A 27,037-nucleotide genomic window follows, 5' to 3' on the forward strand; every position below is an offset into this window, starting at 1 on the left:
TAAGCGTTTCTGGACACTCAAATCAACTCTTCGACCCTCTCTTTGAACTATGAGGATTTAGACATGAAGCCCATTAGAGGCAGAGCAGCTAGTTATGGCCGCTTGGAAAACAGTGGGACCTGGACTTATTGAAGCATTATTGCCAGTGTGCTGAGGAAGGGGCTAAAAGCTAAAAGGAGCTAAAGCAGAGACGGAGCTGGATGGAAGGAACTGAAGAGGGAAAAGTGGGGTGACGGACAACCTAAATGGACAGACGAGGCAGATATAGAGCGACAAGAAGGGAACTGGAAGATTTTGTCCGGGAATTGTGGTTTTTGTTTTTTTGACATCATCAACTAATGATGTTGTTGTTGTTGTCATCAATGATGGCTAGTGGAAATTTGGCCATGGTCTGTGGGATATTTGTCTGTCATTGGTCTCTCTCATTTATAGGGAGCGAGTAAGCGTTTTAAAGCTGCCATTACTAATGGGCCGTACGCTGGCGTGCCCAGCTCAGAGCCATCCGTTGTTTTTGTACAGTTTTTTTTGTTCGCCTTGTTTTACTGTCTGAGTGAAATTTGACCATGTCTGCTTTCTGAGGAGAGGACAGCTACTGTCAAAAAGAGAAAGAGAAAAAATGAAGAGTGCATTGCTGGACTCATTTCACTGGAAAAGTACTAGAGTAGTAGAGACTGGCTAATATCGGCTCTGATTCCCTCTGTTGCAGACATCTTCCTGCTGTGGCTTGTTGTTCCAAGATTATTGATACAGCAGATCATCAGAAATGAGTGGAACAAAACTCAGGCAGCGGGGTAAAACCATACTCTTTGTTAAGACGTCTAGGATCAGGTGTCTGATTCCAGACGTCGATATGCTAGGAAGCCAGAAAATTCAAATAAAAATAAAATTTGACATCAAAGGTGTTCCATTTCCTGTTTGACTGCATCACTAGATTAATTGTTAGCTAAACTCGAGCCCCCCCGACCGAAAGAAACGGTGTGAATGAACCAGAGAGATTCCTTAACTCATTTCTTTTTCATTCTTTAAAAAAAGAAAATCATGAGCACGACGGAAATAAGTGAGGTGAGTGTTTTAAAACACACATTTTTGTACCGCCTTCTTATCTTCTTGAAAACCACTTTCCTTCCCTGCAGCCAGCTCTTCATTCGTCTTTGATTTAAGAATAAAATAAATTTAATAAATTACCGCAGAGCTGTCACAGCAGCACGCAAAACATTAAATGGTAATGCAGATTACTATTAGAGCAGAGTCCAATGGCTTTTCAACACCTTGTATCAAACAATGGCAAGACAGTTTTAGCAGATTAAACCTAGAATTTCAAAAGGTTAAAAAGGCCAAAAGCAAAGCATTGGGGTTCATGAGGGTATACAATGATACTGTTCCTAATATGTACTGATGACTAAAAATGAAATACTATATACTGACTAAATACTTAATTTTACCGTTTTCCAGGCACACTTGTTTTCATACAATGTGTACAACGCACACTGCTCAATTAGCCATGTGCTGCAGCAGCGAAGCGTCCCCCTGTGGACTAAGAGCTACTATATCATATCCTGAAGATACCAGTTCATTTGACAGAATTTCAGATATTTCCAGCACACAACGATACCTTTAACAAAGTTGTTTGGATACATTATGTCACCTTAAAGAATATGAAGTGAAAAAAAACTGCCTTATTGGACGCAATATTGTCAACACAGTACAGCCATTGAGGTTCGTGAACCAACCAGGACAGAGGAGAGGGGCAGGTTTCAAACATGGGTCATAGCGGGACCCAGCAAATCCCACCCCCACCCCCCGGCACCTCCACCCACCTGGTACAGGAAACGCTGGCTGAACTGATGCATGGCGCCCTGCAGCTGGCTGCGCTGGCTCTGCCACTGCTCATAGTTGCGCACAGACTCGGCAGTGGGCCGCTGCCATGTGGTGGTCCGAGTGTTGTGGTCTACGTAGTAGAAGCGCCCCCGCTGGTCCACCCGCTTCTCCCAGCTGGGCCAGGCGAGAAAGAGAGAAAGATAGTGTCCATTTTAAAACTTCATAAAAGCGCCTCAGAATGGAAACAAATATTGGCGCCCAATAAATTCACACCAACCACAAGATTTAGCGATAAATTGTAATCTGTAGGACATTTTGTAATAACTTGCCAAAATGTAATATATGTTACTTTTATTATACAATAACTTGCAGGTATTTGTATTTTCGCGGTACATAATAGGCATATAAATAAAAAAATTATATTGTAATAATCGATTACACAAGGCAGTGGTTATTATGTAACACAGGGGTTACGATAAAGATCAAATAGTAAAGTGTGACACCATATAAATGAAGACAGTGATTTTGGTGTGTTATTGCATAAAGCGTTCAGTTATTGCGTTCAGTTACTACATTCAGATTCACTGTAAAAAAAATAAATAATTGCAATACGTAATAAATCTATGTCAACCTCGCCCCGGAAAAATAGATTGAAGGTTCGAAGGTTGTATCACACTCCCTTCTCTCGACAGAACCTTTAATTGTTAAGAGAAGCCAGGTGCATTGTTTTTTGCATTCCTTTCTCACTCCCCTTTCCACTCCCTTTTTGCTCACCATGATTCTTACACAAATAGACAGTCATCTTGCACCTGCAAAATAAGATTGTGCACTGTGAACGCGCCCGAAAGCCCCGCTTTCCTTTCTGCTCAGTCCATATATATTTCTGCTAATACCACAAACTTTTTGTACTTCTCCAGTGCACCCTTCAGGGTAACTTGGACAAGGTGCCCAGCTGTTAATAAATTGACTTCATAACTAACTCCCTGTATTAAGATAGGAAAAATCACAAAGAAGAGTTTTGAAATATTTAAGATTTTAAAATGTTTTAATTGAATTTTGGATGTAGGAACAAGAAGATTAACGCAAACTTTTAAAATAATGTCATCACAACAGTAAGTCAGCTCAATAACAATACGAGTTGTAACTACCAATGTATTTTATTATTTTGTATTTCTATTTGCTTTCTGTAAAGCACCAGTTCCACTGGCAGCAAAACAGGCCCAGGGCATAATACTACCACCACCATGCTTGATGGTAGGTATGGTGTTCTTGGGGTTAAACACCTGGCCTTGTCTCCTCTAAACATATTTCTGGTTATTGTAGCAAAATAGCTAAATTTTTTCACTAACATGTGTTCCATCAGCTTCCATTTCATCGCAGTCCTGCTTTTTGGTGGTTCTTGATTGACACTTGACCATCCTGACCAATTTTCACTCAGCAGAAGGTGACATTTTTCAGCATTTTCTTCCCGATCATGCCACTGACAACTATGTCATGCACTTTCATAATTACAAACTATTGTTTGCACACTTGATCTTGGGACCTGTAGCTGCTTTGAAATGGCTCCAAGTGACTTTCCTGACATGTTCAAGTCAATGATCATCTTTTTCAGATCTGTCCGGCGCTCCTTAGACTTTTCCATTGTAGCGTCTAGATGAGTGTATCAAACAAGCCCTATTGAAATGGGCTCAGAAGTCATCAGCCGTAGTCAGTCATAATCACTCCAAAGAAGTTGAGGCCATACCACAAAGCAAATTTGATTGACAACTTTCTACATCACCAAAATTGATAATTCAAGTTGCTGTATGTACTGTATATTTTTGACCCAGCAGATTGTCACATTTTCAGAAGACCCATAATAAACTCATAAGAGAACCAAAATTCATGAATCATTTTTGTGACAAAGAAGTATGTACTCCAACCATTCCATCGCAGAAAAATTTGAGTTGTAGAAATTATTGGAAACTCAAGACTGCCATGACATACATGAACTTTACAAGTGTTTGTAAACTTTTGTCCACAACTATAAACATTGATTACAAATTAATTAAGGACCAGAGCATACTAACTTAACGAAACATGCTTACTCTGTGACATAACATAAAAAAGAGGAAAATAATAATAATGTGTGTGTGTGTGTATGTAGGCGCTCGGCCAGTGAGTCTGTGCGTGAGAAAATCTAGATAAGAGAAGCCGTGCGACCGAGTGAGAAAGGTCTGTGTGTGTTTGTGTGTGAGACTATCTAGGCTGAGAAACTGTGTTTCAGGAGTGTGTGTGTGTGTGTGTGTAAGGAAATCTAGAGTGAAAGGTAGAGGTAAAGAGACAGAGAACATCAAGATGGGAGAAGGCCAGCCTGGGTAAGGACAACCTGAGGTGAGGTGAGTATCTTACTCAAAATAACATTTTGAGTAAGATACTGGTTCAGCAGAAGCCGGTCTTCACTTGGTCCTGAAGCTGCAGGACCAGGTGATTTAAACAATGGTCAAATTGTGCTCCATGTAACTATGGTCAAACTAGTGGTGTTATATGTTGCATTTGTTAAAACAGGGTAAATGAAGATCTATTTGAATTTAAGTGCCAGGTAATGACTAGTCATCGTTAGTATGGACAGATATTGAACACTTTGAACTGTCGGATTGTGTTTAGAGAGATAGTTGTGATAGTGGTCATAGTGGTGTTTTAAATTGTAGCAGGTTTTAGTTGCTGGTTGAAGTGTTGATTTATTAATGCAACTTATACAAAGATGAGGAGCATGATGCATGTTTCTCTCAGAACTGTAGTTTGAGCTTTGTTAATGGATTGTATCACAAAGCATGTTAAACTGGTAATATTAAATTCATAAATCAAAATTGAAAAGATTGCCTGCTAAATTAAGATTGTGACGACTCAGAGCAGATGTGATGTGTCAACAATTTTGTAGGGCAGATTTATTGTGTTACTTATTGTTGAATAGCAACAATATAACTGCATTGGAAGATGCACATTGAGAATATTTGTGTCTGTTAGTTTCATCTCAGGGGTAGTGTTGGCCATCTTGAGAGCATTTTAAGTATATTATGGGAGTTTCCCCTGGTAGGGTTAACCAGTGTTTCCCTTTGGGTTACGCGTGTACTAATAGTGTTGCAGTGAAAGTAGTTGGTGGTTTTCTCGGGGGCACATCTTTGTTTTTATTGTGGGGTTGCCAGTTCTCAAGGCCATAGGGCTTTAGTGTGTAATTATCAACCACAAGTAAATACATGAAGACTAGGGCTGAGTTAGGTAGTTGGGGTGATTGTTAGTTAGGGGGAAAACTCTTATAAATTATTATTAGAGTTGTTCTAAGCGCCTCATTTCGTGTTTGTTAAGGGGTCGGCACTGTGTTTTACCTGGCTCCACTGTTTTATTTTTGTTGTTTTGGCAAGTGATTGAGTAATTTTGGGTATTCAAATATTTACCAGATACACTTCCAGTAAAGTTTCTGATTGTTTTGGATAATAATCAAAAGCATTTTTTTTCTCACTAGATGTAATCTCAGCTTGACACAGAATCAAGTTACTAATGATATACAGTTCAAGTACTCCTCACTCAACGACCGAGTTTTGTTCCTACAACTAGGTCAGAAAGCGAATTGGTCGATAAGCGAGGACCCGCCCGCTTACCGTTATTTCAGCCTCGTAGTTTGCCAACCCTGGTGACGCTCGTGTAGTGAATACTGGCCGATTGCGGGAACAAGACAGACTGAGAAAGGGTGATGCGTGATGAGATGCTTAACGCTGAGATGCCGCGCTGCGTACAATACGCCGTGGTATCTGGTCGTTAACCAGGTAGGTCGTTAAGTGAGGAGTACCTGTAGTAAACTTGGTTAGCAAAGAGGAAGAATTTTTTTGTGGGCGCTACAGAAGTGCATAGAATATGTCTGCATTCACTTACTAAAAGTTTAAGCTGTTAAATAAATGTGAAATACATTGGCCGTTTCAATCAAATTTAATTTGGAAATTGAGTAATAATTAATAACAAATAATTATTTGAAACACAATTAAATAATGAATTATTGTAATTAGAATTATTAAAAGGTCTGAAATTATTTGGAAAAAAATAGACAAAGTGTGTACGTTTGGAAAATAATCCCATTGACAAACCGGTATTTTTTCTTTATCCGGTTCCACCATACACTGAAATGCGGGGAATGAGTGCAAAAGCCACTCCAAAAATGGAATGGACCGGACCGGCAAAATGTATTGTTGATAAACTTGGGAGACATTTAAACACTTAAAATTTATGTGGAAAACAGTGTTTTCCGAATAACAGGCGTTTTAGTTTACAGGGGACATATGTTTTTCCTCATTTTCTGTAATATACAGTATATGTTACAATATTGGATGTTCATATTAGACGTGGCCAAAATGTCAAATAAGTTGGTAAACTAATGACAACGTAATCGCTATGAACAAAATGCTGAGGATTCCGACTGCTCTGAATGCTTGGTTTTCAAAGGTTATTTCTACTTTTGGCACAAGCTGATGTCAGCTCATAACGGATTTGTTTATATCACCTGCTCGATTGGATCCGCTGTGTTTCTCCAAACAAAGCCAATAAATATGTTGTGTTTTTATTGTACATGTATTTATTTAGTTTATTTTCCAACGTTTCATGATAAAAAGAGTAATGCCAAATGCTCAGGTAGTGGTTCTTAAGGAGAGGTGGCCTCTCTATCCACAGCATTTGATCTAACGTCTTGTGCCTCCGAGGCCTGTAACATCCAGTTAATCTAATCTGTAATCTAATCCGGTGCTATGTACTAGTAAACTCAAATCAAACCCACCATTATCATCTGCTCAGCCACTGATCGGAGCAGCAGGATTAAGAATGGTAAAGAATTTCACTGTACGTAAAATTGTAATAGGCAATGAGCATGATGGGCAATGAATGGGAGCTAACACAACAACATTACATCACAGTTTCATACTCTCCAAGTTGTTGCCCTGATGTGTTTCTTAGGCATGTACAGTGCATGGTCTCACAATCTCGTGTGTTAGGAAAGATGCAGATAATCCCATGGTTCAGTGTAGCCCAGAAGCACCAGGTTATTACTATGCAAGGGAATAACTGCAAAGTGGTACCCGTTCAAACTGTAGTGAATTTTTTTTTTTAATAAAAAGCTAAGGATTTTGTGAAGCACGGTTTTATGTACCCCTTAGAATTGCACTGTCCTGCTAGAATTAGTGATGAAGGACAGGATAAAGAGATTGAGAAGAAATAGTTGAGGGTAAGTCATGAATGTGAATTGTCGATTACCCCAGTATGTTAATTGCTCTAAGAAGCCCACATTGTTGTACCCTGTTCCCCACCTCCGTGCAATACACCAATACTGCCTGGTAAGTGGGCCAACAGAGTCTTGTGTTCCTAATCCCACTACAATTTTGTGTCATGTCAAAATGCATACATCAAACATACATACATCAAAATGGTTTAGTGTTATTAACCTTGCAAATGCTTTCTTTAGCATTCCTGTAGACAAAGACACATTTGCAGGTCTAAGCAACCCTGCCCGTAACACATAAAGGACCACTGCACCACCTCCGACCAAGTGAGACTTCAGTAGAAAGAGCTGGAACTCGGCCTGATTCCGGGGCCCATTCTAAATCCTTATCATAGTCGCCCTTGCTCATCGTCTCAACCCTTGAACACAGTCCCACGACGGGACCTAAATAACAGCCGCTCCTGCACCACACCCACATCACACTCAGAAGATGTTTGTGTCATGTCTAATCATGATTTACTTATAGGATGCGTTAGTTATCATGTTCACACAACATATCTTTATTATTATCATAACTGCATTAAGGTGCAATTCATTGGGAGTGACAAGGATGGACAAGATTAAGAATGATTAGAGGGACATTATTAGCTCAGGTTGGACAGTTTGGTGGAAAAGTAAGAGAGGCCAGATTGAGATGGTTTGGACACGTGTGTAGGAGAGATGAGAGTTACATTGGGAGAAGGAGGCTGAGGATGGAGCTGCCAGGCAAGAGGAAAAGAGGAAGGCCAAAGAGAAGGTTTTTGGATGTGGTGAGGAAGGACATGCAGGCGGTTGGTGTAAGGGAGGAAGATGCGCAGAACAGAAGGTATTGTAGGCAGATGATCCACTGTGGCGACCCCTAACGGGAGCAGCCGAAAGAAGCAGAAGAAGATTGCATTAAGGTGCAATAAGGTGTTTCTTCCATCAGAACCAACGAGAGAAATGTGATAGACTGTAACTGTAAATTTAACTGGGTCAAAATTGTTTTCTAGCAATTTCTATAACTGCAGTTTTAAGTGAGTGCGGGAAAACACTAGAGTGAAGGGAAGAATTAACAATGTTCAAATTCATCACATTTTAAGTCAGTATGTGCATAGTATGTGCATTTTTCTTGTCATTTATTATCTTAAAAAAATAGCTGTCTGGATAGTGTCATGATTCTATTGTAACACTGTAATTGGTACTAGTAAATGTCAATGAATTGTAAGTTTGGTTTTCCGCCATTAACGCTCAGCCATCCTGCACTATCTTTTAGACCTCCTGATGATTTTTTTTTTTTTTGTTGTTTTGTTTTCCAAAATATATTTTAATGTTTTGTGGTGCAATTTGATCAATGACGTCTGTTACAGTGGGGCTTAAAGTAATAAATAGATCATCACAGAAGCCACTGGAAAGGAGTGTACATTCAGAAAAGAGGTTACTGAAGATGTCTATAGCAGTGTCAGTAAAATAACGTTTTTTCACTGTTTTGGGTTGAGTGACCAATTGAGCGGGTAGAAATGTATCAGAAAAAATATATATATTCTGCCCCAAATATTCTCACACCTTTGTGAGACTGAGTGAGTCTCAAAGGGGGGAAATTAGTTAGATATCTTCACACTATATCTGCATTTCATTCTCCTGCTTGTGTGTAGAGATCCTTCAGCTTGAAGGTGGTATCACACTCCCTTTCTCTCCACACACCTTTTAATTGCTAAGAGAAGCCAGGTGCATGAGTTTCCGCATTCCTTTCTCACTCCCCGTCTCAGTCCCTTTTTGATTCCCATGATTGTTATATAAATTTCATCTTGCATGTGCACAATAAGATTGTGCACTGTGAGCACGCCCAATTTCTTAAAGCACACCTTCATGCTCAGTCCATATATATTTTTGCTAATGCCACAAACTCTTTGTCCTTCTCCGGTGCACCCTGCAAGGTCACTTGGACAAAGTGCCCAGCTGTGCCAAGATTTACTTAAAGCATTAAGAAGTCATACTTGGCTTATTTCTTTCCGCACTCATCCATATCAGCCAGCGGACCTGTAGGCTCCAGAGGAGGCCTAGCCCAGAGAAAAGCCTCCACAAAGTAAAGGAGAGAGAGGAGAGAGAAACAGTGGAAAAAAAAAAGGGCAGAAATTCTCAGCCACAGTGACTGTGCATGATGATGTAATACTGTTCTGATGCCACCACTTGAGGCCAACGTTGAATATATATATATATAGTGTCTGGGAAGCTAGGAACGGAGATTGTTTTTGGACCTGGACAAAGATATGGATTGTCCCATGCAGGGGCAGAAAAGGACCAACACACACACACACGCGCACGCACACACACACACACACACACACACACACACACACACACACACACACACACACACACACACACACACACACACACACACACACACACACACACACACACACACACACACACACACACACACACGGAATAGCACGAGTACATCCCCTGGGCCCCACTGTAGAGTGCTGTTTCTGCTCTGAGAGCGGCTGCTATTCTCATATCTCTGACTCAAGCGCAACAGAATTTGGGAGAGAAAACAGCGACGACTTCTGTATGCTAACGAAAACACACTGAAATCACCCAAGCACACAGGCCACGACGCACGCAGGCTTAAAATCTCTGACCAATTACCACACACCCACACACACACACAATATTGTGTCATGGCACCAACACATCTTTTGTTAGTGGCTTTCATGTTGTGGCTGATGAGTACACACCAATCAGCCACAATATTAAAACCACTGACAGGTGAAGTGAAGAACATTGATCATCTCGTTCCAAGAGTAGGGATGTAACCATAACCGTTTTAATGTATACTGCGGTATCAGGCAACCATGGTTCTGAACTGTAATCCTTTCCCTGGAATACCATGCTCACGGTATAGATTTATGTTGCAAAATTGAAGATGTAAACTTCAATTCACTCTCACCTTAGTGTTCTGCCATCCTTGTTTAAGCGGCAGCAGCAGAACTGCATTACGTCAATATTTTATGACATGGTGCTTTACGTTTCTTGAGCACATGGGAGCCAGTGTCAAAAAACATGGAGGAATGGGGCTTCGGTAAATTTCTGATTATTACAACATTTGGCCGTCTGCTACCATGCAGTGATAACATAAGGTGAGGTGAATTAATGTTTACATCTTCAATTTTTCAAATGAGCTGGACTCTGATATATAGGTCCTTATTGCCTTTCCTGTGAATCTGAGAGCCTGGACATGTGCCTTCTCGTGCTGCGCCACATCAGAGGCTTTCCCATCTTTTTTAATAGGAACTATCTATAAAGTGAATATACAGAAAACAAAGGGGGGAATGAATATCGTGAAATACCGTAGACTGTGGTATTTTGGTAGATACCGTACCGTACTGTGAAGATTCATACCATTACATCCCTAGTCAAGAGGTAGACTATATTAGGCAGAAAGTGAACAGTTCTTGAAGTTGATATGTTGGAAGCAGGAAAAATGGGCAAGCGTAAGGATCTGTGCGACTTTGACAAGGGCCAAATTGTAATGGCTAGACGACTGGGTCAGAGCATCTCCAAGATCGCAGGTCTTGTGGGATGTTCCCAGTATGCAGTGGTTAGTACCTACCAAAAGTGGTTCAAGGAAGGACAACCGGTGAACAGCGACAGGGTCATGGGCGCCCATGGGCTCATTGATGCACTTGGGGAACAAAGTCTTGCCCGTCAGGCGCGATCCCACAGTAGAGCTACTGTAGCACAAATTGCTGAAAAACGTAGTGCTGGCTATAATAGAAAGGTGTCAGAACACACAGTGCATCACAGCTTGCTGCGTATGGGGCTGCGTAGCCACAGACTGGTCAGAATGTCCATTCTGACCTCTCTCCACTGCCGTAAGCGCCTACAATGGGCACCTAAGCGTCAGAACTGGACCATGTAGCAATGGAAGAAGGTGGCCTGGTCTGATGAATCACGTTTTCTTCTATCTGACATGGATGGTCAGGGTTAAGGTTCGATCTGATCGACCATCTGTGGGACGTGCTGGAACAACAATTCCGATCCATGGGGGCCCCACCTGGCAGCTTACAGGACTTAAAGGATCTGCTGCTGATGTCTCAGTTCCAGATACCACAGGGCAACTTCAGAGGTCTTGTGGAGTCCAGTACCTCCAACCTTTACAATTTTAAGTGCATTTAGGAGCAAATATTGATATATTTTTAGGTAAGTAGAAATGTCAATGAGGTAGTTTCACTTTTACTAGAGTAATTTTGTGTCAGGGAATTCCTACTTAATTCTCAGTGTGTACGTATGGGACAGCAAACAAAGTTTGTTTTTCCCGGCCTCGATGCTTGGGCTTTTGAAAGACCATCCTGGTGCCATTGGATATTCATTTAGACCCATTATTCAAGGGAAAAGCATGAAAAATAAGAGCTAATAGGAGCCTACATGGAGTACCTGACATTTTCATTTAAACCAGAAATATGGTAGGGGCAGGAAAAAGGCCGCCTTCCCCCCTGACCTAACTTTAGATGCTAATTATTTACCAAAAACCAGAAGGCTTTACAGAAGTCGGTGCAAGACTGGCGTGGGGACAGATCCCTCGGTGACTGAAGTTCCCAAAGTCATGTGAGGAGGCGACGGCCTACAGAACAGGGGTATTCAGCAAGAAATACTGTCCTAGGAGAGACCTTTAGATCTTTAGAAAAAAAGTTGCTTTTTCTTTCAAGTAGCAGAACGTAATTACTGTCAAAGTTGGGCAACATGACCATGAATCAATATCACGATAACTGTAACTGTTACTGTCACGATAACTTTTGCCGCGAAAGATTACTTTCGCCGATATTACGTCTACATGTGAGATGTCAAGACCAGAATACAGCTTCAGGTAGATGTGGTGTGACCCGCAGTTTTTTTATATCATCAAAGGATAGCTCTCATTAATTTGGGATACTGTATATAAATATAAAAAAAGTATTGCTTGTGTTATTTCTAATCAGTTCCTGGTGTCTGTGTGTGTGTATACATGTTGAGCAAATTGCCAAGCATTAGTCTGCTAATTGATCCCCTGACAAGGACCCTGGGGGGTTGGGGGCAGCCAACAACTGCAAGAGTGCTGGTGGGCGTGCACACTTGTGTCGGGCTGCATGTGGCTCTAAGAAAGGAGCTTTGTACTCGGGGGCCCCCTCGCTCTCCTTCCCTCTCTGGAAAAACTGAGGTGGGGTGGGCAGTGTGTGTTAGTGTGTGTGTGTATTAGGGGACTGACATTTTCCGAAATACTGCCCCCCCCCCCTTATTGTGTGTGTATGTGTCTTTTCTCTCAAACGCACACACAAGCCAATAAATAACCAGTGAATTGAGTGTGCCATAAAAAGCGCTGGCTCGGCCGGTGTTGGTGACAGGACCGTGCTGCCATTATGGGGGCTTAGCACATAAGAAAAGAGTCAGCCGGGCTCATGTGGTACTAGAGCCCGCACGGCACTGACAATCTGCTGTGAGAGGCGCACAGTTTTAAGAAAAAAAAAACACATCTGGGTGACAAGTCCAGTGGTTTTCCACACACACACACACACACACACACACACACACACACACACACACACACACACACACACACACACACACACACACACACACACACACACACACACACACACACACACACACACACACACACACACACACACACACACACGGCGTGGCATACCCGGGGGGCAGTGGCCTTTCCCAGGTGGTGGTTTTGGTGTTGTGGTCGACGTAGTAAACTCTGCCATGAGGCAGCACCCTCTGCTCCCAGCTAGAGAGAGAGAGAAAGAATAGGTAGAGAAAGAGAGGGGGAGGTTCAAAAAGATGAAAAATAAATGCAAATGTCTACCTTTTAAATTGAAAGCTTTCTACAACTGAGCATGACTCAAAATTGACATTTACTGTCCGAAAGGTTGTCATATTAGGCGGTGCAATGAAAGTGATGAAAGATCCCATGATCGGAATGAAAGATCCCCCACCTCAGCCAGCGTGCATGGGGGCTCAGGTGCATCACCGCCCGGTCCGTCGGGTGTATATGTGACAAGTCTGGTGTTTTGGTTCCGCCAAGGTCATTTTTCAGATTTTTATAAATGATAAAAGTGCAGATTGTAAGCTTTCAATTTAAATTTTGGAAATAGATATGTGTTTTTGAATATTGGCACACCTAAACTTGTCGTTTTCACACCGAGTAAACCCACTAAAAATAGGCGATTGACACCTTTCCCATTGCCAGAATAAATGCCTTTTTTTACTGGTTCGACATTGTCAACATGTTGGAAAAGGGGCCTGTCACGGTTCCAGCGTGATTAGGAATAAAACAGTGGGGGAGACAGCAACTTAAACAAACGACGACATAAAACTCTAAAACTTGAAAAAAAAAAGTATTTGAGCCGTTCATAAGAATCAGATCGTTCATGAAATGATACAGCACCACTACAGTAGAAGAAGCTTGGAGCACTGGTGCTCCATGCTACTCAATGCTGCCGATGCGGACCCACAGACAGATACAGTACAGTGGCGCACTGGTCCTACGGTGGCGGGGAGCAAGGACCAGCTTGGTCCGGTGCTGGAATGACTCGGAGCACGGTGGGGAGCATGGGGGTTCTCTGCCGTGGGCCCCACGGTGCGATCCCCACACTCACAACATTTAATGGTTCCACATGTGGAAAAAAGTCAATAACTTCTGATTTTGGATTCTAAATGGGATATGAAATGATGGAATGACACACATATACTCCTGTCTATTTAGGCACAAGCTTGTGGAATTTTAACGCGCGTCGCATCTCGCAGGTAAAGGGGCCAAAATTAACGGATCGACCCGGGTGTCCTGCTCCCGTCAGAGCTGATCGGAGCCGGAGCTGATTAAAAAAAAAAAAAAACCTGTCTATTGCAGGGTCATTTGTCATTTTCACTCTACTCAGAGGCAGGTAATGGTAGGAACAATAGCTGGTTAACTCCACCCCCAACCACTCCTCCATTAAACCACCTTGTCATTCTCAAATTTGCTCTCAAACAAACCCTCAGGTCTGACATGTTTAAACTGATTAATGTACACTGAAATAAACTTTAACTGCAAATGTAAGCACTATAAAATGTGGAAATGTATATCTTATATTTTAGGCTTTTAAGCCTCTAACACTAACCCTTTGAGCCTAATGTATTCAGCCAAATGTATATACAGTATGTATATATAAGTGTTTAAGCCAACAGACATAGTAGGCAAAGATTTTGCCTAATCCCAAATACCAGCACAATTGTGTTGTGATTAAAGACAGACACAGGATATTCATTCATTGTAATTATTATATTAAAAAAACTAAAAAACAAAACATTATATTTAAATATATAAAATGAAGTTTCTTCTAAACTCAACAAAAATATCTCTTGAAATAAAAAATTATCAGGGGGAAACAGCTTCAATAATTTAATAAATATAAATTAAACATGGCAATTAAAAATAACTAATGTCTATTGTATTTTTTTCTGTCTTTTTAAAAACAATTCCAAGACAGATCCAGTAGTGGCGGGGCCTGTCGCTTTAAGACATTGTATTGAGGCTAATGTAGGAGCTTTGTCTGCACATGGCTGGAGGAGGATGACTGTGACAGAAAGATCAATCTAGAGAGTCGCTACACTTGTTGTGTGTTATCATTACATTATTCTTAATGTTAGAATGTAGCTGTCTACTAAATCACTCCGTGTGGAAGTTCCCAACCACATGCCATTTAAACAGATTATACACTGCACGTGACATTTCATCAACTTTTTAACTTTTATCAACTTTTGTAGAGGGTGGTAGCTCAGGCGGTAGAGCTGGTGGTCTAGTGATCTAAAGGTTGGTGGTTCGATCCCAGGCTCCTGCTAGCATGCTGTAGTGTCCTTGAGCAAGACACTTAACCCCTAATTGCTCCTGATGGCTGCGAATAATTGTAAGTCGCTTTGGATAAAAGCGTCTGCTAAATGCAATGCAATGCAATTTTAAACTTATGGGACTAAAAACAAATGGACGGATCCGTTGCTCTGGAGCTGCAAGTTAACTCCATGTGTGAGGACACAAACACAGACTATGTTTTGGACTAACGTGGGGGTGAGTGAGTAAATTCTGTTAATCACTTTGTCAAATTGCTTATTACCAGACATGTGAGCAAGTCTTTCTTATCCAAGTGACAAGTAAGTTTCAAGTCATTTGGTCCAGGTCTCAAGTCAGTTTGTCTTGGGCAAGTAAAGTCAAGTCAAGTCACAGATTATGTCAAGACAAGTCGAGTCCTTAGTTAAGGTAAGTCAAGTATTGCGGTCTTACCTGCAGTCTTACCTAAAGACCAGATACTGCAGTCTTACCTGCAGTATCTGGTCTTTACGAAGAGAAAATACAAGGTATTAGTACCTGTCTAATAATGATAATATTGGGCACTCTAACCTGTTCAAAATGTATGACGATGAATTTAATTTGTATTATAATTATTCATATCTAATGAAATAAATGTCAAACAAAAACAAACAACTTTATAAAAGCTTATTTATTTCTTCTCAATCAAAAAACTGAAATACTGAAAGCCAGACTAAACATCAAACTTTGTTACATCCTCGCCCCCCGTCCATTTGCAGAATATCTCAAAAAGTTATGAACAGATTTGCACAAATTTGATTGAATGAAAATGATTGAATTAAATTTCTGAATCGCAAAGTGATGAGTCTTGGCACAGTCGTGACCGTCATGATGATCTGATCATACTGTGTGTGTGAAACCAGCGGGAGGGCAACAAGTGCGTCTTGTTGAAAAAAACGTCAGGTAGCGAGAAGCTTGACTGACTGACAGGGCAGTCATCTAATCATGACAATCCCCATTGTGCGCTCCCATACTGGGTAACATTACAGTGACACTTGTAATGTGAATATGTACAACGTTGAACATTTTAATATTTATATTTAATATTAGGGCTGTGTGATTTGACAATATACACGTTTCTATGTATAAGAATTTTTCACTTCTAATCAAATTAATAAATACAAATAAAAACACAAATAAGTTTTTGATAGATAAAAAATGTAAAAGATGATGAATAAAAAATGTATTTTTAATTTTTCCAGTGAACGCAGCATCCAAGTTTCCCATGAACGCAGTATGGCTTACGGCTTGGAGAGCCATGTCCAAACGCGAGTTTAAACAAGCATGGATGTATTTATAATGCCTAGTTGGACTTCTGCACTTATTTTGGTGAGTAACTTAAAAGTAAAGACTATGTAATGTAACTTCTATGTAAAACATAGAAGTACAGGATAAATAATTAATATTGTTTTGGTTTATTATACTTATTTAGAAATCAGGACACATCGGCAGCATAACTGATCCCGATGTTGTCAAAAAAGTCTTATAATGATCGATATTGTCGGGCTTTTATACAATTTCTATCACTATGTCACAAATCAGCGGCAGAACTGCTTTACGGCAATATGTGACAATTTGGAGTCACAATGCTCCACGTTATCTGCACATGGGAGCGAATGTTAACAAACATGGACGAGCTCACAGCACACAGAGCTTCACACGGAAGAAAAAAGTTGCAGGATGGCACCATTCATAGATTACTACAACATTTGGCCGTCTGCTACCGTGTCGCGTCAACATAAGGTGAGGGGGACCACCGATCCCAACCAAGGTACATTTTTGTTTGCCGATCATGTATTTGTTCAAGGTTTCAATAAACTAAAGTTAACACAAACACGTCATTCGAGTCACCATTTCTCAAGTCAAGTCACAAGTCTTTAACTTCCAAGTCAAGTCATTCATTTTCTGTCAAATAAAGTTGCAAGTCATCAAAACAGTGACTCGGGTTGACTCAAGTCCGAGTTGAAATGACTCTAATCACATTCTCTGCTTATTACTAATGCAGTACAAGTTGGATTTAGCGCTGTGACACTGTCGGCACAGGTTGCTGATGTAGGCTACTTTTTAATCCTAGCAGAACGACCGCCGCCCTGGTTTGTTTATGAGAGGGGTTTCAGCCTTGAAACTCTGGAACAATTGCCAGTAAAACTAAGGATAGAAATGTCCACAACCACAAATGTCCATGCCCACACAACGCATATGTAGTGATCCTAAAACTGTTGATTGTTATAGTGAGTGTGTTCTTCAACATTTAAACTTTCATAATTTGAAAAAAAGATACACACATTCAAAATAAATAAATGTTCCTGGTGAGTTGCGGGACGCGTTTCCCAACTTTAACCATTTGCTGTCGCATATTTACTTGTTTGTATATTTATTTGTATTCATTACCTCCTTTATTAATTTCAGGATTTATTTCATTGGCATATTTTTTTTTTCTGTGCTACGTCCACATACAGTGGGGCAAAAAAAGTATTTAGTCAGCCATCAATTGTGCAAGTTCTCCCACTTAAAAAGATGAGAGAGGCCTGTAATTTTCATCATAGGTTCACTTCGACTATGAGAGACAGAATGGGGGGAAAGAATCCAGGAAATCACATTGTGGGATTTTTAATGAATTAATTGGTAAATTCCTCGGTAAAATAAGTATTTGGTCACCTACAAACAAGCAAGATTTCTGGCTTTCACAGACCTGTAACTTTTTCTTTAAGAGGCTCCTCTGTCCTCCACTCGTTACCTGTATTAATGGCACCTGTTTGAACTTGTTGTCAGTATTAAAGACACCTGTCCACAACCTCAAACAGTCACACTCCAAACTCCACTATGGCCAAGACCAAAGAGCTGTCAAAGGCCAGACCTGCACCAGGCTGGGAAGACTGAATCTGCAATAGGTAAGCAGCTTGTTGTGAAGAAATCAACTGTGGGAGCAATTATTAGAAAATGGAAGACATACAAGACCACTGACAATCTCCCTTGATCTGGGGCTCCACACAAGATCTCACCCCGTGGGGTCAAAATGATCACAAGAACGGTGAGCAAACATCCCAGAACCACACGGGGGGACGTAGTGAATGACCTGCAGAGAGCTGGGACCAAAGTAACAAAGGCTACCATCAGTAACACACTACGCCGCCAGGGACTCAAATCCTGCAGTGCCAGACGTGTCCCCCTGCTTAAGCCAGTACATGTCCAGGCCCGTCTGAAGTTTGCTAGAGAGCATTTGGATGATCCAGAAGAGGTTTGGGAGAATGTCATATGGTCAGATGAAACCAAAATAGAACTTTTTGGTAAAAACTCAACTTCTCGTGTTTGGAGGAGAAAGAAAGCTGAGTTGCATCCAAAGAACACCATACCTACTGTGAAGCATGGGGGTGGAAACATCATGCTTTGGGGCTCTTTTTCTGCAAAGGGACCAGGACGACTGATCCGTGTAAAGGAAAGAATGAATGGGGCCATGTATCGTGAGATTTTGAGTGAAAGCCTCCTTCCATCAGCAAGGGCATTGAAGATGAAACGTGGCTGGGTCTTTCAGCATGACAATGATCCCAAACACACCGCCCGGGCAACGAAGGAGTGGCTTCGTAAGAAGCATTTCAAGGTCCTGGAGTGGCCTAGCCAGTCTCAACCCCATAGAAAATCTTTGGAGGGAGTTGAAAGTCTGTGTTGCCCAGAGACAGCCCCAAAACATCACTGCTCTAGAGGAGATCTGCATGGAGGAATGGGCCAAAATACCAGCAACAGTGTGTGAAAACCTTGTGAAGACTTACAGAAAACGTTTGACCTCTGTCATTGCAAACAAAGGGTATATAACAAAGTATTGAGATGAACTTTTGTTATTGACCAAATACTTATTTTCCACCATAATTTGCAAATAAATTCTTTGAAAATCAGACAATGGGATTTTCTGGATTTTTTTTTCTCATTTTGTCTCTCATAGTTGAGGTATACCTATGATGAAAGGTGCCATTAATACAGGTAACGAGTGGAGGACAGAGGAGCCTCTTAAAGAAAAAGTTACAGGTCTGTGAAAGCCAGAAATCTTGCTTGTTTGTAGGTGACCAAATACTTATTTTACCGAGGAATTTACCAATTAATTCATTAAAAATCCCACAATGTGATTTCCTGGATTCTTTCCCCCCATTCTGTCTCTCATAGTCGAAGTGAACCTATGATCAAAATTACAGGCCTCTCTCATCTTTTTAAGTGGGAGAACTTGCACAATTGGTGGCTGACTAAATACTTTTTTGCCCCACTGTACATCCTCTTTATGCCCGCAAGTCAATGAACTGTGTGAGCTGCTGCTCCGTCTGTCACTCTCCAGAATGTAGCTGCATGTGTGAATAGTGAAACTCACTAGCGGTGCTGGAAAAATTTTACCAGTAATTTACCAGGAACTATGTATGAAAGAGGCTCAAAACAGCTTTGAGCGGAGAGGGTGAGAGCAGCTCTCTCCCTTTGACCCCTCTCTGCTCCAGCAATCAGTTTCAGAACACAGCGAACTGCACGATTAACGATTGAATTTTCATTCTGCCCAAGCCTACTATGCATTGGGATATACTCCCATTCTGACACCTTTATTTTAGCCAGGGATTTGACCACCCCCCCCCCCCCCCGCCCGCCCACTCCCACCCCGGTGTTTTGCTCACCCAGCGGGGAGCGAGTCAGCGACGTGCTGCTCTGCAGCGGCAGCGTTAGCTGTCTGCTCACTGCCCGACGCTCCGGTGGGCCCAGGCTCCGCTGGGGGGGCCAGGCTCAGGGCTTCCTGTGCCAGGAGGGGACTGCTGCCGCAGCTGCTGGTGGTGTTGGCGTTGGGCGGGGGGAGGGACCTTGAGGAGGGGGAAGCGGGCGGCGGCGTGTGGCATAAGGGGGTATTCTCCACCCCGTTGGGTGGAAGCTCCGCTTTGCCTGGGGAAAAAGTGGAGGAAGGATAGGATAGGAGGATAGGAGTGGAGGAAGGATACATGGTGAGTTCCAGTCGCAGGGACGCAAGGTGAGTTCCAGTCGCAGGTACAACCATGTTTAACTTTTCATTTTTTCCATATATACTGGGGATGAGAAATGAAATTTCAACATATAATTTTCAATATAAAGTTCACAAATGTCAACTTTCGAATTTCAGCGTATAAATAAATATGTAATAAATAAATATGTCAAATTCTGATGTGGCAGTGGCAGAACAATTGGTCTCCGATATATTGTTATACTGTATATCGGAAGGTCCATGCTGACTACCACCGCGAGTTGTAACCCCGTGTTTTCCAGATATTAGGTGTTTTTCCTGCACCTGAGGAGCCTCCTGGGCTGCTGTGGGCACCTTTGGTGGAGCGGGGATGTCCTCCCGACCCGGGACTTAGCTCTTCGCTCAGCTCCCCATTGGTCAGGGACAACCCTCTGGAAGGCCCCGGGGAGCCACACTGGAAACCACCCGCTGAGTGCCTATTGCTCCTGCGCAGAGAGGATGGGTAGGATGGGAGGGGAAAAAAAGCGGTCGGGGGGGGGTGTAACATTATTATTAATAGTAGTAGTACAGAGAGCATTCCGACTGTTCTTGAGTCTAATCAAAACTCAAATCTTTAGTGATTACTTACACATGTATTATTCATCCAAATGTCAAGGCAATTTTAAGCCAATGTGAGAATGTTGCAACTAATGAAATGCATATTTTCCAGGTTTTCTATCAATTGGGTTGAGGAAAACTTTCCGATGATCCAATGACAATTAAATGCCATTTTACTATTATTACTCTATCATAGACTTATACTATGATAGGGACATAAAAATCAAAAGGAAGAAAAGACAATTCCTTCATGAATCACAATTATTTGTAGGACGTTCATTTCACATCTGGGACAGGCTTAACAGCGACCACAAATTCAGACCAGATGTGGAACAACACTGGACTAGGAAGAAGGTCTGGACCGGAGAAAATGGGGTCCTGTGGCCAAAGACCTCTCGCCCCAAAGAAAACCCACGGATCAACAAGTTGGCAAATGACACTACCAACATACTAACGTGCACTGGAGAGAGGGAGAAAGAAAGAGGGAGAGCGAGAGCTCTGACATGAGGTGTCAGGAGCAGCTTTGTCCCATGTGAGCTCCGGTTCTCAAAATATACTAATATTTTCCTAGAGCTAAATATAACACCGGTTTTCCTACAAGAAACCTTCATACAATGAAAACACAGCTCTTACCCCCAGTACTGTGGAAGGCTGTGGCCAGGCTTGGAGAACCATCAATAGAACAGTTACAATAAGAACACCCCCAACGTGTTTTTCTTCACATTTCCTGCCCTCTTCTGTTTTTGACTATTCTGGGGTGTTTTTATTTCCTCTTTCTTTCTTGAACATTTATTGCTTTTCTTTAGGCACCGAGATGGGAGATGTTGGAAGAGATTCCAGCTAATGGACTAATGGTTGTTTTTGGAACTCTCACACATGCACACGCACACAATGTTGATGGGGAAATGCCAATCTGGCCCAGGGAGCCCCAAACAACCGATCAGAGCTCTAAAACCCGCCCGGAGTCCAAGTTCAGTCCCGCATTTTAGTAAACTCTGAGACATTTACACCACCCGATTCTCTAATTTATTTTCATTATTGTGATTTTTTTTCCCCATCTGACAGTGGAGTGCCTTGTAAAAAAAAGAAAAAAAAAAAAAAAAAAAAAAAGTTTTAATGAAAAATAGTACGAACTTGGGGGTTTACACATGCCCGTTATTATACTACTGTTATGATTATTTGTATTGTGTCTTTCCTACAGTTTATATGGGGATTGCAAAGCTGACATTGCAATGGAAATTACACCCCCACCAAATAAATTCCCTCAGAAATGTCAGCGGGTTCTAGACCCTAGACTGTGTGCATGTGAAACATTTATCAATGATATAAAACACACTAGTCAAGCAGCATTATTGGCTGAGCTCCCTGCTCTCTCACACACACACACACACACACACACACACACACACACACACACACACACACACACACACACACACACACACACACACACACACACACACACACACACACACACACACACACACACACACACACACACACACACATTGAAGAAAGTGTTTGCCAGTGTGCAAAAAAAAAGTGTTGTGCCGTCTGTGCTGGCAGCTAAGATCCATTGTACAGCGCTCACCGCATCAGTCCATCAAATAAAACCCTGTGTGTTTATGTGTGTGTGTGTGTGTGTGTGTGCGCGCACGAATGTGTGGAAGCAGACTCCATTGTATCAGACAGACCTATAGGGACTTCAAATGGGAGGCTTGTCTGTGGCTGCATGGCCTTGCATCAAAACATTGCATCAGTGTGTGTGTGCTGTGGATTCCCAAGGATCTTGCCCGACTTTCACACACTGCTCGTGTGTCGGTGTGTGTGTACACAAGTGAGTGTGTACATGTGTGACCGTGCTCTCTAGAATGGTGAATTTTGATAACAATTCGATTTGTTAATATCAGAAATGTACTTCTTGATATCAAGAATTAAAATGGCATATTTGATGTCAAAGATTGAAATATTGATACCATGAATTACCTTTCTCATATCCACAATTTAAATTCTATCACCAATACCTATTTTTGAGATCAACAATTTCTGCATTGAAATCAATGGGAAGCAGTATCAATAATAACATTTTTGAGCTCAAGAATTTCTGTTTTTGATATCAACAATGTGTACTGTTATATATTAAAGCGGCCATTTACAACTACTTCAGAATTGCAATTACAGACCTGCCAATCTTGGGAAATACTTTGAGTACCACAATAGTGTAACAGGGTCTGTAACAGTCTCCCTGGAGTCTGAGTTACTGTAGCTAAATGACTCCATTAAATATTCACACCGTAGCCGTCTCATAATGATGCTAATTACATTGCATGCAATGATTACACAATATGTGGGTATGGTGGCACAGTGCACTGCTGCCTCACAGCAAGGTGGTCCTGGGTTCGATTCCCGCCTGGGGCACTGTTGTCACTGTGCTTCGGTGGCTTCTATTAGGGTCCTTTCAGTGTGGAGTTTGTATTTTCTCCCTGTGCTCACATGGGGTTTCTTCCATGCAACATCAATAAGGGCCCCAGCGAATGGACATTTGTAACTGGGCGTGTCGCTGTATACTGCCCACCGCTCCTGGCTGCCTCCTGGAGGAAGGACAAGCCAGGATGGGTCAAAAGCAGAGATTTCCTAACTATATACAGCATATAAATTAATCCCATTAGGATATACCCCTTAAAATGCATCATCTTGTAAAGTTACCCAAAATGTTTACCAACTGGAGATACACCGACTGCAATTTTCTTGCAGTCAGCCAGATTTGAGATTTTTCTGTCTGACCTGCCGATTCCAATTTTGGCCGATTCTGATTTTTGTGTTAACAAGCAATTGAACAGGTTAGGTACACCTGTTCAATTGCTTGTTAATACAAAGTGGCTGGTGAGTGTATAACTAACATGAAAATATCCAGTTCAAATTTCAAATGAAAGTATCTCACTTTTAAGTGCAAATATACATCTATATTATATTTATAGGGTACTTGCCATTCCAAAATTAATTGCAATCATTGCAAAACAAAAGTAATAATAATAAATGACAACTCTTCTCCCTCTTGTTCACAGGAACTCACCGTGGATTAAAAAAACTGAATCAAATGGAACGACTCGTTTTACTGAGTGACTTGTCCAGAACAGAGTCTCAAAAAAAGAGTCAAACTTTTCATCAGATCGGAGCTTGTGCACTAGGAACAACCAGAGCATACGCTCCGCTGTAGAGACAGTGATAGAAACGCAGTCTGCTAAATTTTGGAATATTGTCAGGCGATAAAATATTTATCCAATCTTTGATAATTCAATCTTGAGGTACCTCCAAACAGCCGTAATTCTCTTTTTTGAGCGTCAACTACGTTACATTACGCTCGTATCGGGTTTGAGTATCGGTGCATTTTTATAAATACATTTTTAAATGTATAATCCACGCTGGTGGATAATAAAGTACCGCTGCGCTCAGTGTGCTGAGTATCAGTGGATGTTGAGTGAGTGAGAGGAGAGGGAGGGGTTACAGAATCACAGGTCGCAGCATCTGGTCCAATCCCAGGATAACAGAATACCCAATAAATGTACGGGATGTTTTGTATTGATTGATGATTTCCATAATTAAATTAGTTATATGGCGTGTATATTATACTGTGTGTGTATGTGTGTGTGTATATATATATATATATATATATATATATATATATATATATTATTTATTTATTTTTGCCTAGTTTCAGCTGGCATTTTGTACCTGCGTATTTTGACCAAGAATTGCATGGTTGGTACACAAAATGCATGCAGGTTGGCAGGTCTGAAATTAGTTTGAAAAAATGAATAAATGCTCAACGGCTTGCAAGACACGCCTGTCGATGTGTTTGTGCAAGGGTATAGATGAGTGTGTGTATTTCCCCCAAAAACGCTTACAGTACATTTAAATGACCACCTGTTGTCTTGTCAGACTTGCTCTGTGAGTGTGTTTGTTTTACTATAGTTGTGAGGTCCGGTCTCCCAAGTGACCATTTTTTGGTTAGAGCTAGGGCCACATTACGTGATTTTCAAGGCCAATTTGGCAACGATTTAAGATCAGGCCGAGTCCGGGGTAGTCGAGCTGTAGAATTGTAGCTGTCATCGATATGTGTGTGTGAGTTGAAAGACACAAATCTGTCTCTATACCATCCCAGTCGAACAGGTCACGATTCAATCAAATATGTTTGATTTGATCGGGGCTAGTCTTTCCAAAATCATTTGGTGTGTGTGGTGTGTCAAAGCCTCAAATTACAACATCAATTTCCAACAGCCAATGTTATTGTGCGCCTGCACGATGGCGAAGCCAAAGAAAGCATCAAGTGGGCAAGTGTGGACTTCTGAAATGGAGGAGCAACTTGTGGAATTGTGGCAGACTCACAAGTGACTCATGAGTGTCTAATTAGTGTATAATGTCAGCTCTGCTAGTTTACTGCACAAACAACCACAGTAGCGAGCTGTATGGCATCCTTTTTTTTGGACATTCTCCCACAAGAATCTCATGGGAAAATACATTCTCGCGAGTGCTGGAGTACCACAAAACTTGTTCGTCTGTTCTGTCTTTAGATTTGTGCTCCTCAAAGACAGCTGTTATTATGTGTGTTCGTAAAAGAATTTGAAAATCTGAAAATGTGACCCACCACGGATTTTAGGTACATTTGGTACCTTTTGACTTTTATCGTAGCATTTGAAAGTGAAGAATCAGAGCTTCAAAACAAGGTGTCACTCAAGCAAATATTTTAAAGCTTTGACTTGCTAATGACGAGGGTGCGGCAAACTGTTTGAGATAATCACCCACAAAGTTTCCCCAGCACTTGGACACATTCAGCCAGCTCCCAGAATGCAAATGGTTTGGAGGACCAACAAAGCCATATGGCTACTTGCCGCATGGCCACTTGACACCCTGCTGAATGGGGCAATCTCTGCATTGTTCTTGTGTTTATAGGGAATTTGAACAGCGTCATCGACACACATCTTTATTTTCAAAAAAGGTTTAATTTAACAGTTACAATATACATTTTTTATAAAAGGTGGAATTATTTATTGAGTCTAAAAGTGCAGACAACACAACAAAATGTACAATCTGTCAATAATATTAATCTCTGTATATCAACCTTGGTGTGTCATTTAATATATAAACGTGCGTATGCCAAATAGCCAAAATCACCTAGGAATGTTAATACCCATATTTAATTTCTGCTGTAGCCTTTTCTCAACCCCTTTCACGTCACTGTCTCCACGATGAATAGCCAAAGTTTACATCACTTCTTTAGACCATGTACTAACCTGTTGAGCAAAGTCAAAACTCTAATGCATCTTGATGTGGTTGCTCGCAGGTTCAACACGACCACCCAAAGAAAGGTTGATGCACTCACAGGTGTTCTTGGAGTTGAGACCTCCCTCTCCGAGCATATTTCATTGTACTGTAGAGATTGCTTCTTGTAGAAATTTCTTCAACAGGCGTATCGTCCGTCTCCTCCAGTGGTTCTTGAAAATATTCAGTTTCATCATCACCTTCAGGTTGAAATCCGCTGTTTGAAAAGTTCTTCAAGTCCAGGATAACGGCGATATCAGATTCAACATCAATGTCATTCTCGGCATCTCTGTCAGAGAACTGACTATCATCGCGGAAAATGAAGTCCCCAGTACTTCTTACACTGACTAGGATCTATCGCACTGGTCAGATTAACGTCCGCGATATGATTTAGAGCCTCCGCCACGCGCTTCTAGTAATCCATAATGACACGGAGATGAACGTTTTCACAGACAAGTGAAACTGATGGCTTCTCGTCTTCTGTTTATTGAAGAGACGTCAGCTTTTCTTCTTCACGGCTTACGCCACCGACACAATAATGTATCCAGGTGTGTGTAAAACTAGTAAGATTTAAAGGTTGAACTCTTATCAAAACGGTTTCACCTTGTGACTTCACATTACATGGAATATGGACGGATGATCTTCACCTGGACGGTCGCTTTAAAGGAAACGATCGATCGATGTTCACACTGTTCACCATCTCGGTAAGTGCATTGTGTTTCCCCATGTAATCTAACGGGAATATTTAACTTGATGGTTTAAAATGTATCTACAATTTATAAATCAAACTTGTGTTTTGAAAACACATTAAGAGATTAAAAAAAAAAACAAAGGAACACAAATCTGGAAAAATCGAATTTTTTCATCATATTTGGTGGCTCGTGACGATTTTAGAAATGTGCAACATAGCGGGTTTCGCTGCGGTGGGTCACAAATGTCAGTCGTTAAATGCACGCTGCTCAATCTTTTCATTGTTGTTCAAGATTGAACAAAAAAAAACCCCCACGTAATGTGGACCCAGCTTTAGAAGTGCACCAGGAACATGGGTTCTCACCTTGCTACAAGAGTGTGTATGTGTGTGTGTGTGTGTTTGTGTGTACCTGCTGCGTGGAGTGGGAGTCTCTTCGCTCTGCGTCCTCCTCAGGTTGGGTCTGTCCGACTGCAGCAGTTCTGAAACAAACAAGGCGTC

At 41.4% G+C, this 27,037-nt stretch overlaps 1 protein-coding gene across 4 annotated transcripts in view; it reads right to left on the minus strand.

The window, feature by feature from the left end:
- Positions 1-27,037, minus strand: part of wwp2 (WW domain containing E3 ubiquitin protein ligase 2) — a 71,321-nt gene that overhangs the window by 23,092 nt on the left and 21,192 nt on the right. For 3 of the 4 annotated variants that reach the window (XM_080002596.1, XM_080002597.1, XM_080002594.1), the window contains exons 6-10: positions 26,949-27,018; positions 20,257-20,417; positions 19,619-19,877; positions 12,768-12,857; positions 1,818-1,992 (exon numbers count right to left, since the gene is read on the minus strand). In XM_080002596.1, the coding sequence (XP_079858722.1) occupies positions 1,818-1,992; positions 12,768-12,857; positions 19,619-19,877; positions 20,257-20,417; positions 26,949-27,018 (755 nt within the window). The remainder of the gene's footprint in view (positions 1-1,817; positions 1,993-12,767; positions 12,858-19,618; positions 19,878-20,256; positions 20,418-26,948; positions 27,019-27,037) is intronic. The other variant, XM_080002595.1, reaches the window with a different exon arrangement.

This window comes from Zeus faber (assembly GCF_960531495.2).
Source record: "Zeus faber genome assembly, chromosome: 6".
NCBI classification, from domain to species: domain Eukaryota; kingdom Metazoa; phylum Chordata; class Actinopteri; order Zeiformes; family Zeidae; genus Zeus; species Zeus faber.